The 14,629-nt window shown below is 40.3% G+C and overlaps 1 protein-coding gene across 1 annotated transcript; it reads left to right on the forward strand.

The window, feature by feature from the left end:
• On the forward strand, positions 1 to 14,325 carry LOC308438153 (protein VCF1-like; the record flags this gene model as incomplete). The annotated part of the gene is made up of 2 exons (XM_080939448.1): positions 1 to 88; positions 13,964 to 14,325. 2 exons carry the CDS (start codon positions 1 to 3, stop codon positions 14,323 to 14,325), a joined length of 450 nt encoding a protein of 149 aa, XP_080795574.1.
• Between the last annotated feature and the right edge of the window lie 304 nt (positions 14,326 to 14,629).

The following is a 14,629-nucleotide window of genomic DNA, read 5'->3' on the forward strand; positions in this document are numbered from 1 at the left end:
ATGGCTCACAGGCCCTCAGAGCCCTCTTGTGCTTCCTCTTACACTTTCAGCAGAGAAGACTTCCTCTTTCTGGTTATGCAGTACTTTGGTAAGAAGTGGGCGGAAGCTGAAGAAAGGAACAGGCTTTTAAGGCTCCTCATAATGCTGCATCAACTGTTCTGGCCTTCCCCCTCCCCAAATTCCCCAGACAAAGCATACACTAAACATCTACTAGCAGCCCCATATACCTCTACACTTTCCCTTATATATCCCAATCAAGAATGCCTGTTATTTTCTACTGTCCCTTAGGCCTTGGCATCCTTTAGGACCCTGGTCTCTCTAACTATTTCATTCTACAACATGTTCACTCTATTTTATGTATAAACATAAAACATATTTGTGTGTGTATGTGTGTGTGTATTATGAACACACACTTATGAATGTACTCAACCAATCTCCTTATGTAGTTGAGGATAAGATTGAACTTCTGATCTCCTACTTCTACCTCCAGAGTGCTGGGATTAGCTTCCTTGTTATATTTTAAGCATGTGTCTTCTCTCTCTCCCACCCACATCATGTTACTTCCTAATGACAGTTATGATAGCCTTTGTAGAATCTAGCACAGTGGTTCTGTGAGCATGATCCAGCAGTAGCAGAGGCACTTGGAAACTTGTTAGATAACACAAACAATAAAACAAAATGTTTTAAAAGAAACTTACTAGGCATACAAATTTTTTGACTTCACTCAAGACCTACTGAACACAAAATCTTTTTGAAGATTTATTTAATGTCTGAATGCTCTATCTGCATGTATACCTGCATGCCAGAAAAGAACACCAGATCACATTATAGGTGGTTCTGAGCTACTATATGGTAGTTCGTAATTGAACTTAGGACCTCTGGAAGAGCAGTCAGTGCTCTTAACCACTGAGCTATCTCTCTAAACCTCAACTCAAAATCTTAAAGTAAATCAGGCATGCTTTGGTTTTGTTTGTTTGTTTGTTTTAAAGGTACATGACAAAGGAGGCCAGAAGAGAGCATCAGATACCCTGGAGCTAAAGTTTCAGATTAGTGGTGCTGGAACCTAACTCAGGTTCTCTGAAATTGTCAAATATTCAACCCCTGAGCCATCTCTCCAGCCCCTAACCCACTCTATTCTACAAGCTCTCTGGGTGACTCCAATGTGCCCTCAAATCTGGGAACAATCCTATTTAACAATGGTAACAAAAGTGCTTTAAAAAAAATAGTATTGTGAAACCAAATTTTTCCTGGGGAGACACAACACACATCTGCTCTTCTCCAATATAGGAAACTATACTGGCTGGTTATGTGTTAACTTGACACAGCTGGAGTTATCACAGAGAAAGGAGCCTCCGTTAAGGAAATGCCTCCATTAGCTCTAGCTGTAAGGCATTTTCTCAAGTAGTGATCTAGGGGGGAGGGCCCAGCCCATTGCGGGTGGTACCATCCCTGGCCCCGCCCATTGTGGGTGGTGCAATCCCTGGGCTGGTAGACCTGGGTTCTATAAGAAAGCAGGCTGAAAAAGCCAAGGAAAGCAAGCCAGTGACATCCCTCCATGGCCTCTGCATCAGCTCCTGCTTCCTGACCTGCTTGAGTTCCAGTCCTGACTTCCTTTGGTGATGAACAGGGCTATGGAATTGTAAGCTAAATAAACCCTTTCCTCCCCAACTTGCTTCTTGGTCATGTTTGTGCAGGAATAGAAATCCTGACTAAGACAGGAACCGACAACATACCAAAGTACAGATACCACCAAAGTCCAAGTTGATGAACCATGAGCTTTATTAGGATTACTTACAGGAATATGGGTAAGGGTTACTTATAGAGATACAAGAAATGATTCAAGGACATCTGCTTCACCAAAGTCCATCTAAGCATGGATGACAGCTCACAAAACTGGGAACCTGAAGAACACTGCACAGTTTGCAGGCAGCTCAAGTGGTTGGAGAATGTTCTGTCCCAGTGCCTCAGTTGGTCTAAACATCTTCCAGACAATTCAGCTAGTTTCTGCTTCTTCCAGACAGCTGGCCTAGTATCAGTCTTTGCAGCTTAGCACTCTCTTCTGAGAAGCACTCTCAGTTTTTATTGCTTATTCTGGAAGATAGGGGCCTAGTGAATCTAGTCAGTTTCAGGGACTTCCCTAAGTTCTTCTAAGTTGTTTACTTTCCTGGTTAAAGAGCTTCCTTACAGGGTAGAATGTTTTAAAAAAAATCTCAAAGGAAGCTGTTACACAGCAAATTGAGATCAGTTCCTGTTCTGAGATTTGAATTGATAACCTACAGTAGGACCTGAATTTCCAGGTACCCAGTGAGGTCTTGGTGCAAATGTCCCAGGGAACAGATCTGAGAAATATCCATCTTCAACAACCCCTTTTAGATACAACTACCACTCAACAAATATACTGGTCTTAACTTATTGAGGGCTAGGGTTATGGCTTGGCTGACAGAATGCTGGCCCAACATATATGAAGTCCTAGGCTTGATCCCCCAGCAACACATAAAACCAGGCATGGTGGTGCACACTGCAATACTGTAATGGTCCAAAAATTGCTGAAGGAAGACCCCCAAATTCAGAGAGTATGCAAAGACTGTAGGCAAAAAAAAAAAAAAAATGCAGCCTACTTTTAAGGGTTCAGCCTTTCCTTTAGCCCACCACCCAGTAGAGGTAGTAGAAGAGAGAGGTTATTAGGATGTGGGGGAAATAGACCTGTTCCGAAATAGTTCTTTGATGGTGAGTTTGATCTTCTTTGGCAGCAGTTCAGTTCCACAGCAAACACCAAATACAACTAAGAAGCTGCAGACCAGTCCTCTAGGCAGGCAGACACCAGGCATGAACCAGCAACTGTAGTTCAATCCTGAAGAAGCCGCCAGTGTCACCAACTAGCCTGAGGTGAGACCACGGAAGTGGCAAGAAGCTGCAGGTACTTCAGGAGCAGTTCTTGGGGAGTTTCTCTCAATAACATCCTTATTACAATCTGAGCAGAACAATGCTGTGTAAAGTGAACCAATATAGGTTGTTAGCAAAGAAAATCAAGATGAAGCAAACCAAACCAATGCTCAGTGCTTGTCTCCCACTGTCTGTGGAGTCATATTTATATTTCTTCATCATAATTCCTTTCACATGTTTGCTATATCAAACATCCTTTCAAAACCTGTGTCTGCTTCAGAAAAACATTTCATGTGTCTGCTTTAGCAAGACATCCTTTCTCCTGTGTGCTCCAGAAAAGCTTCATTTGACATAACTAACTTTACAAAAAAAACTGGAAGTTTCTACTTCAAAAGACAAAAAGCAATTATTCTGCAGAAACATCCAGCATATGGGGAATCAACCATTCTCCAAAATGGTGACCCCAGACAGAAGCATGCAGCAGGTCTTTTTATAGGGAACTGGAGGAAACTCTCTAAAAGGATTAAGTAATCTAAAATTTCATTGATGGACACTAGGGGGTCACAGGTGTCAGTAGTCTGCATTCTTATGTCATAAATGATTAACCATAGAATGAGATAGGTCTGCCCAGCACAGATGGCCCATTCTGAGATAAGATATTTCCCCATTTTTGTGGTTATCCCCAGGCTGTTCTTTGGGAGGAAGTTTTATGGTTGTATTCTGGATTTTTATGGTCTGTTCCTAGAGCTGGTATCTTGTGGCCTAGTTTCTAGGCCTTATGGTCTGTTCTTGGAGATGGTGCCTTACAGCCTTTTTTTGAAGTCATACCTGGTCCTTAAATGGAGACAAATAAGGTTTATGTTGTCCTTTCAATACCAGCATTCAAGAGAAAAAAGCAGAAGAATCAAGAGTTCATGAGAACCTGTTTTGAAAAATCAAAAATATAATACTAATAACTTATTGAATTATTAAGAGTAAATCTATTAAAAAATATAGACCCCATAATGAAGAGCCAGAGTAATCAGCAAGAAAATGTAGAGAGAATATTTTATGTATTGTATGGTTGCATCATCTGTCGATCAAAAAAGCTTAGGCAGAAAATAGAAAGTGGGACATTGCAAAAGCTCAGGCCCTTTGCCACCTGGAACAGCAGAGTTCCAGGGACACAGGCCTTGTAAGATTGCGTTGTGAGTAACCAAAGCACAGAGAGGGCTAGGCGGAGCTCTCAGAAAATGTGCCCCTGCGGCCCACAGTAAGAGATGAGCCTCTGGCAGAGAGACTCAGGATCCATCCAGTGCTCGAAGACTAATCACACAGACCCACAGTAAGGCAAAGACCTTTGCCAGTGGGAACCGAGGTCTTCCCCGGGAAAGGCAGTGCTTGAGGTTAAGCTCTACAGGCCCTCATACACCTGGACAAGAGGGGATCCTGGCACATAGGCCTAGGGAGAGCACACCATGAGTTCTCAGAGAGCAGAAAGTATTGTGCTATCTGGAAAAGGGTCCATTTTGGCCTAGAGAAAGAGCCAGGTCCCTGCCAGTAGTACTCAGGACTTGTGGGCATAGGGCTGAGCTCCCAGAACAGCCTCACAAGAACTCCTGCACCTGAGCCTACAAAGACAGAGCTAAGTCACTGCTACCAGAACTCACTGCTTGTCCACTAAAAGCCAAACACTCAGAAGCAATTTTCTTACTGAGCCCACGGGCCCTCAGATCCACAGGAGAGACAGGTGCCAGTCACTGACAACAAGACCACATATAAACACAGATAACAAGATGGCAAGAGGAAAACGAAAGAACTTAAGCAACGGAAACCAAGACAACCTGGCAACATTAGAATCCAGTTCTCCCACCACAGCAAGCAGTAGATTGCCAAACACTCCAAAAAAAGAAGACTCAGACTTGAAATCATACCTCACGATGATGGAGATCTTCAAGAAGCGCATGAATAACTCCTTTAAACAAACACAGGAGGACACACAAAAACAAATAGAAGCGTTTAAAGAGGAAACACAAAAAACATTCAAACAGATGAAGAAATTGAAAATGGAAATAAAAACAATAAAGAAAACACAGAAAGAGACAACACTGGAAATTCAAAACCTAAAAAAGAAATCAGGAGTCACAGATGCAAGAATATCCAACAGACTACAAGAGATAGAAGAGAGAATCCAAGGGGCCAAAGACAACATAGAAAACATAGAATAAACAGTCAGAGAAGATGAAAAAAACAAAAAGCTCCTAACCGAAAACATACAGGAGATCCAGAACACACTGAGAAGGCCAAACCTAAGAATAGTAGGAATAGAAGAGGGCGAGGAATATCAAGTAAAAGGCACAGTAATATCTTCAAGAAAATCATAGAAGAAAAGTTCCTTACCCTTACGAAGGAGATGACCATGAGCACAAAAGAAGCCTACAGAACCCCAGATTGGACCAGGAAAAAAACTTCCCGACGCATAATAATCAAAACAACAAGTGTTCAAAACAAAGAAAGAATACTAAAAGGAGTAAGGGGAAAAGGACATGTAACATATAAAGGCAGACCAATCAGAATTACACCCGACTTCTCAACAGAGACTATGAAAGCTAGAAAATCCTGGACAGATATCATACAGACACTAAGAGAACACAAATGTCAGCCCAGGTTACTATATCCAGCGAAACTCTCAATCACCATAGATGGAGAAACCAAGATATTCCAGAACAAAACTAAATTTACACAATATCTGAACACAAATCCAGCCCTACAAAGAATAATTGATGGAAAACCCAATACAAGGAAGAAAACTACATCCTAGAAAAAGGAAGAAAATAACTAGGCAAGAAAACCAAAAGAAGAAAGACACACAGATATAATTCTACCTCTAAAAGCAAAAATAGCAGGAAACAGCAATCACTATTCCTTAATATCTGTTAGCATGAATGGACTCAATTCCCCAATAAAGAGACATAGACTATCAGACTGAATACATAAACAGAACCCAGCATTTTGATGCATACTGGAAACTCATCTCAGAGACAAAGACAGACACTATCTCAGAGTAAAAAGTTGGAAAAAAAACCTTCCAAGCAAACGGCCCCAAGAAACAAGCTGGAGTAGCCATTCTCATATCGAATAAAGTAGATTTTCGACCAAAAATTATCAAAAAAGATAAGGAAGGTCACTTTTTACTCATTACAGGGAAAATATCTCAGAAGGAATTTTCAATCCTTAACATATATGCTCCAAATACAAGAGCACCCATGTTCATAAAAGAAACCCTACTACAGCTCAAAACATACATTGCACCACACACAATAATAGTGGGAGACTTCAATATCCCACTCTCATCAATGGACAGATCATAGAAGCAGAAACTGAACAAGAATGCAGTAAAACTAGCAGAGGTTATGAAGCAATTGAAATTAACAGACATCTACAGAACATTTCACCCTACAACAAAAGAATATACCTTCTTCTCAGCACCTCATGACACCTTCTCCAATACTGACCATATAGTCAGTCACAAAACAAGCCTCAATAGATATAAGAAGATTGAAATACACCCATGTATCCTATCAGATCACCATGGACTAAGGCTGATTTTTAATACCAACAAAAACAAAAAGCCCATATACACATGAAAGGTGAACAATGCTCTACTAAACGATAGCATGGTCAAAGAAGAAATAAAGAAAGAAATTAAGGATTTTCTAGAATTTAATGAAAATGAAAGCACAACATACCAAATTTATGGGATGCAATGACAGCAGTACTAAGAGGCAAACTCATAGCTCTGAGTGCCTCCAAAAAGAAACTGGACAGAGCATACACTAGCAACTTGACAGCACAGTTGAAAGCTCTACAACAAAAAGAAGCAGATACAACCAAGAGGAGTAGATGGCAAGAAATAATCAAACCCAGAGCAGGAATTAACCAAATAGAAACAAAAAGAACCATTCAAAGAATCAACAAAACCAAAAGCTGGTTCTTTGAGAAAATTAACAAGATTGATAAACCCTTAGCCAGACTAACAAGAGGGCAAATAGAGAGTATCCAAATTAACAAAATCAGAAATGAAAATGGAAGCATAACAACTGAAACTGAGGAAATTCAAGAAATCATCAGATCCTACATAAAAAGCCTAGAATCAATAAAACTGGAAAATCTGGGGGAAATGGATGAATTCCTAGACAGATACCAGTAACCAAAGTTAATCCAGGACCAGATAAACCATCTAAATAATCCCATAACACCTAAAGAAATAGAAGCAGCCATCAAAAGCCTCCCAACCAAAAAAAGCCCAGAACCAGATGGGTTCAGTGCAGGATTCTATCAGACATTTATTGACTACCTAATACCAGTACTTTCCAAACAATTCCATAAAATAGAGTCAGATGGAACACTACCCAACTCATTCTTTGAAGCCACAATAACCCTCATTTCTAAACCACACAAAGTCCCTACAAAGAAAGAGAACTTCAGACCAATCTTTCTTATGAACATTGATGCAAAAATACTCAACAAAATTCTTGCAAACCGAATCCAAGAACACATCAAAATGATCAAGTAGGCTTCATCCCTAGGATGCAGAAATGGTTTAATATATAGAAATCCATCAATGTAATCCACCATATAAACAAACTCAAAGAAAAAGACCACATGGTCATCTCACTAGATGATGAGAAAGCATTTGACAAAATTCAACACTCCTTCATGTTAACAGTTTTGGAAAGAGCAGGAATCCAAGGTCCATACCTAAACATAATAAAAGCAATATACAGCAAACCAATAGCCAACATCAAACTTAACAGTGAGAAACTTGAAGCAATCCCACTAAAATCAGGGACTAGACAAGGCTACCCACTCTCCCCCTACCTATTCAACACAGTACTAGAATTCCTAGCTGGAGCAATTAGACAGCAAAAGGAAATCAAAGGAATACAAATTGGAAAGGAAAAAGTAACAAATATCACTATTTGCAGATGACATGATAGTATACTTAAGTGACCCCAAAAATTTCACCAGAGAACTTTTACAGCTGATAAACAACTTCAGAAAAGTGGCTGGATATAAAGTTAACTCAAACAAATCAGTAGTCTTCCTCTACTCAAAAGACAAAGATGCTGAGAAAGAAATTAGGGGAAAGATACCCTTCACAATAGTCACAAACAATATGAAACACCTTGGTGTGACTCTAAGCAAGTGAAGGACCTGTATGACAAGAACTTCAAATCTCTGAAGAAGGAAACTGAAGAAGATCTCAGAAGATGGAAAGATCTCCCATGCTAATGGATTAGAAGTATTGTGAAAATGGCCATCTTACCAAAAGCAATCTACAGATTCAATGCAATCCCCATCAAAATTCCAACTTGGTTCTTCATAGAGTTGGAAAGAGCAATTAGCAAATTCATCTGGAATAACAAAAAATGTAGAATATCAAATCCATCCTCAACAACAAGAAAACATCTGCAGAAATCACCATCCCTGACCTCAAGCGATATTACAAGGCAATTGTGTTAAAAACCGCATGGTATTGGTACAGAAATAGGAAGGTAGATCAATGGAACAGAATAGAAGATCCAGAAATGAACTCTCACACATATGGTCACTTGATTTTTGACAAAGAAGCTGAAAACATTCAATGGAAAAGGACAGCCTCTTCAACAAATGGTGTTGGCTCAACTGACAGCATGTAGAAGAATGAAAATAGACCCTTTCTTATCTCTTTGTACAAAGCTCAAGTGCAAGTGGATCAAAGATCTCCACATTAAACCAGGTACACTGAAACTATTAGAAAAGAAAATGGGAAAAACCTTAGAACACATAGGCACAGGAGAAAATTTTCTAAAAAGAACACCAGTGGCTTGTGCTCTAAGACCAAGGATCGAGAAATGGAACTTAGTCAGGGTTTCTATTCCTGCACAAAATATCATAACCAAAAAATAAGTTGGGGAGGAAAGGGTTTATTCAGCTTACACTTCCATATCAATGTTCATTACCAGAGAAAGTCAGGACTGGAACCCAAGCAGCTGAGGAGGCAGAAGCTGATGCAGAGGCCATGAAGGGATGTCACTGGCTTGCTTCCCTGGCTTGCCCAGCTTACTTTCTTATAGAACCTAAGACTACAAGCCCAGGGATGGCACCACCCACAATGGGCTGGGCCAGGGATGGCTCCACCCACAATGGGCTGAGCCCTCCCCCATTGATCACTAGTTGAGAAAATGCCTTACAGCTGGATCTCATGGAGGCATTTCCTCAACTGAGGCTCCTTTCTCTGTGAATAACTCCAGCTTGTGTCAAGTTGACACAAAACCAGCCAGTACAGGGACTTAATGAGATTGCAAAGTTTCTGTAAGGCTAAGGACACTGTCAAAAAACAAAACACAGCCAACAGATTGGGAAAAGATCTTTACCAGTCCCACATCTGATAGAGGTCTAATATCCAATATATACTAAGAACTCAAGAAGTTAGACTCCAGAGAATCAAACAATCCTATTAAAACATGGGGTACAGAGCTAAACAAAGAATTCTCAATTGAGGAATACTGAATGGCTGAGAAGCATCAAAAGAAGTGCTGGACATTCCTAGTCATCAGGGAAATGCAAATCAAAACAACCCTGAGATTTCACCTCACACCAGTTAGAATGGTTAAGATCAAAAACTCAGATGACAGCAGATGCTGGCAAGGATTTGGAGAAAGAGGAACACTCCTCCACTGTTGGTGGGGTTGTAAGCTGGTACAACCACTCTGGAAATCAGTCTGGTGGTTCCTCAGAAAATTGGACATAGTCCAACCAAAGACCCAGTTATTCCACTTCTGAGCATATACCCCAGAGATGCTCCAACATACAATAAGGACACATGCACCACCATGTTCATAGCAGCCCTATTTATAATAGCCAGAAGCTGGAAAGAACCCAGATGTCCTTCAGTAGATGAATGGATTCAAAAATCGTGGTATAGTTACACAATGGAGTCCTACTCAGCTATTAGAAACAATGACTTTATGAAATTCCTAGGAAAATGGATGCATGTAGAGAATATCATCCTGAGTGAGGTAACCCAGTCACAAAAGAACAGATATAATGTGCAGTCACTGATAATTGGATACTATCACCAGAAAGTTCTGAATACCCCAGAAACAACTCACAGGCCATATGAAGCTCAAAAAAAAAAAAAAAAAACAAACAAACAAACAAAAGCCAAAAACTGAAAGCCTCAGTTCTTCTTAGCAAAAAAAAGTGTATAGCACCCTCTCAGAGTAGAGTACACCTAGACCTTAAGTCATTAATAATTCAAGAGCTAAGAATATAGCCTTGTGGCAATTTTTGGTATTCAAAAATCATTATGTTTAATCTATACGCACCAAGAAAACACTGACTGTTTCCATGTTACGTTCTGTTCTACATGTACTTTATGCTTATGGTAACTAGTAAGATTTCAATGCATACTATCAAGCCTCTAAAAGAATCAAGTACTGACAAAAATATGCTCATATAGTGTTATGCCAAAATGCTTTTAAAAATCTGTACATGTATCTCTTTTTTAAATAAAGTTGTAAGAAAAAAAAAGAAGAAAGTAGGACATCTGAGAGGAGAAAGAATTCTGGGATAGGGCCAGGTGCAGTAAGATTCAAACAAGAAGTTAAGAGAAGACAGACACATAGTACCTGAGCACAGGTAACAAGCTACATGGCAGAATGTATGTTAAAATAAGTGGGCTATTTTAGTTATGATCTAGTTAGAAAAAAGTCAAGCTATATGGTCAAGGTATTTGTAAATATATTTTGAGTCTAAGTCTTATTTTTGGGAGCATAGGGTTGGTAGAAGAACCAGAACTTCCTCAAGAGAAAATTAGTAGTGATTTTTGAATCTTAGATGTTTGAATAAATTTTAGCACTGAGATAAATCTTATATTCCAACTAAGCCTGACCCCTCTACCTAAAGAAACTTACTAAACTTACTTCAAGTTTCTTTCAATGCAGAAAGTAAAAGATCCCAGAAAAGGTCTAAGTCGGAGATGTCTTTGCATTTACTTCCTTCCCACAGTCTTTTTCTACTATTTAATAATCCCATTTTTTCCATATCAGGAGTTTTTACATGAGCCCACAATCCTGAGTGGGTGGTGGGAGAAAGGAGTCCCATTTCAAATTATATTCCTCCCCACATTCAGTTAGATATTGCTGGAGCCTGGTAACACCAGCTGCAGCTGGTCTGGGGGAAAACCTACACTTTGATACCAGCCAGAATCAAACTCTTAATGTAGCTCAGTACAATGGGCTGAACCTTATGACTTACTGTCTAAGATCCCAGGTTCTGAACTCAGGTAGCTCGAATTTGCACCTCAACTCTGTCTGTTACCAGCTGATCCAGTTTATGCACCTTTAAATGGGACAATGTTGATAGTAATCTGTATCTCATGGGACTGTTACATGACATTATGCAAAGCGATAACCTAGCTGTTTGCTACATATCAGATCTTTCAGTATTCTACATGTGTTACCTCAAACAATATTAATAAGGCTACTGAAATATGTGCAAGCCTTTAGGTTATCCTCAATGAGTTGGTTTTCCTCATCAACTAAATGATAGCTCCTTATACAACTATGGAAGTGATTAAATGGCTTATTATATATGTATGTTTATTTAGCTCAGGGCCTGGTATATTGAATATGGTATACCAAAAATAAACTAAAATTTTGATTTTTGAATGTGTAGTAAGCTTGTCCTATCACTTTCTATGGAATTCTGTATTTGGTTCCCCATAAAGAAAAGGAGCAGACCGAAAGGTGGGTCTTATTGTGGTAACAGGTAGACTTTAAGGATTTACCGAGAAGATTATACTATAGCTCCTTTTGTGAACTTGAAGAACCAAACATTTAATTACCCAAGAGCAAAGCCTAGTAATGGTGGCAGTAACCTAGTAACCTAGTAACTGTCAACCAGAATCTCCTGAGTAACCTAGTAATTGTCAACCAGAATCTCCTGAGAAACTTAAAGGCATACTCAGCCACCCTGCATTCTTAAGATTCTGGCCCAGTAGCTCTGGAGTAGAACTAAAGGATCTGTCACTTTAAAACTTCCTGGTGATTCCCACATGCAGCCAGACTGAGAGTCACTTCTCTAAGACTTTACTATGACATCAAAACTTTCCAAACTTCTGAGAAACTTAGAACCTGTGGTGAGAGGAGAGGGACTGAACGGAAAGCTTGGACAGCAAGTTGACTCCCTTTGTTAACTGGAGGGTGCTGTGTTCTCTGTCTTCTTTAACTTCTTGTATCAACACAGTGCTTCGAGAATAAGGTAAATCTCACAATCCTTGTGCTAGGTTTGAATATGACGGTGGCTTCAGGGGGTTTAACATAGTAAATCAAATAGTCTCTTTCAAGGGAAAAGTAGTTTTTGATTAATGAACAAACCAATATGATCTGTTGTCATTGTGTATCCTCCAACAATCTTTTTTTATTTATTTGATTTATTTATTTGGCTTATTGTCACGCCCAACCTCATCCCTCAAGGAACACCGCCAGGTCCTTCTCTCAGCAGTTTATTCAGGAGTCCTTTCTTGTTACTTTGATGGATTGGGGAGCCCGTACCCGGGAGGCTCTCTCCTTTTATCCTCCCCGTCCATCCGCCAGCTGAGGTGTCTTATAATAATTGGTCAGTAACATGGTGTGATACAGGCGCATACGCTCTTGGGGTGTTTACTAGTTAGAGAGGGCGGACACCGGTGCCATCTTAGGGCACGGCTCTTTGTCCCAAATCCAATACAGCTCCCTACAGCTTATCAGACTTATAAGTGTGGCCAAAATCCATGCTTTCCTAGGCCATTGGCTGAAATAACAGGTTTTCTGATGACCATATACAGATATTAAAATATTTTCCATTATTGTTTTTAAGCTAAAGATAATCATTTATAATAGCAGGTCTTACGAGCTTTAATTTTCCAGAAAGTCAATTCACTGCATTATTAGTATCCATGGTTCTAATACACTCATTAATATGCAGTGAAAACATAAAGAATCACCCTGGCTTGTGTTCTCAAAAGCTACCTCAGTCTAAATCCTTAGATTTAATCACCAAAATGCCCTGGAAAAATCTGACATTTAACAGTCTAGCTCCATGCCCTTTGTCTATGCCTTAGGCATGGTGCTCAGCCAAACTGAAATGGGCTATTCTAGGGCACTTTTCTAACCCTACTGCTTATGCCATTCATACTTGATCTTCTCTGGTACACACACTACCACCACCACCAAACTATACATCACTGCTCTGCAGAAATCTCAGCTTTAGCTTGTTGCCTGGAAACTTGGAAGTCCTTGAAATGAATGTCTGCTTGGATAGCTACAGACAGCTAGCCATGGGGAGAGTGTGCTTCCTATTGGCAGCAAAATGCAGCAACTTGGAGATAGTTTATTTTTAACTCACTTTTAGGAGTCTTCATATGTTAATATTCACAAGTTTATTAGAGGTTTCAAGCTAGTAGACTCAGACATTATACTGTAGTTCTTCTGATTCCTTCTCGGTGGTTATGCTGACTTATCTGACAATTAGCTCAGTTTTAGAAAAATTGAAGATGGAGAGTGATGGATCCTAAAGGAAGCAGCTTCCCGAGCCTTACTTTCTCGAGTACACAGCATAGAATTTAATCATATCCAGGTCTGTGATTTTTCCAGGAATTCTTGCCTGTTTAATCTTCTATTTGAGAAGTAAGCACTCTATTTAAAGCAGCCTACAAGTATGTATACCATTAAATTTTAGCTTCCCAAAACAAAGACTTCCCCCTATGGTCTAACCAGCTAAGCTACTGTTTTTGTTATTCAAATATGTCTGTGTGGGTGGTGTATGTGTGTGTGCACGCACACTCAAACACTTGAGTGTGGGTATCCCTAGATGGTAAGAAGATGGTATGGAATCCCTAGGAGTAGGTGTTATCAGAATTTGTCAGCCATCCAATGTAGGTGCTGAGATCTGAACTCCAGGCTTCAAGATTGAGCAGAAACCAATCTTAATTGCTGAGCCATCTCTCTCCGGCCCTAATACCACATTGCTTTTAAGAATAGAAAATAGAGGCGGGGCAGCGCCACGTCGCTAGCCTTCACCAGCTGCCATGAGCGAGCCAGAAAAAGGAGAAATGGCAATGATGATGACAACCACCACCCTCCTCAGACCAAAAGGAGCAGTAGGAACCCCATCTTCCAGGACTCCTGGGACACAGAGTCTTCGAGCAACGATAGCGATAGCGGCGGGAGCAGCAGCAGCAGCATCAACAGCCCAGACAGGGCCAGTGGGCCAGAGAGCAGCCTGAGCCACATCATCCCCGGATCCTACCCCAGCATCCCCCAGCCGATGCCTGAGCAGTCTTCACTGTGCCAAGGCCCTTACTTCCACATCAATCAGACCCTGAAGGAGGCTCACTTTCACAGCCTACAGCACCGAGGCCGGCCTCCAACATGATGCTCCGGCAGTTTCTTGCCTTCTGTGAAGGGACAGCACTGTGCAAATTGGATATTTCAACTTAATGATTTGTTTTTAAAAGTTGCACACAGGGAAAAAAAAAAGAAAGAAAGAAAGAAAATAGAGGGACTCGAGAGATGGCTCAGTGGCTAAGAGCACTGACTGCTCTTCCAGAGGTCCTGAGTTCAAACCCCTGCAACCACATGGTGGCTCACAACCATCTGTAAGATTTGACGTCCTCTTCTGGTGTGTCTGAAGACAGCTACAGTGTACTTATATATAATAAATAAATAAATAAATCTTT

This window comes from Micromys minutus, assembly GCF_963924665.1.
Source record: "Micromys minutus genome assembly, chromosome: 27".
NCBI classification, from domain to species: Eukaryota; Metazoa; Chordata; class Mammalia; order Rodentia; family Muridae; genus Micromys; species Micromys minutus.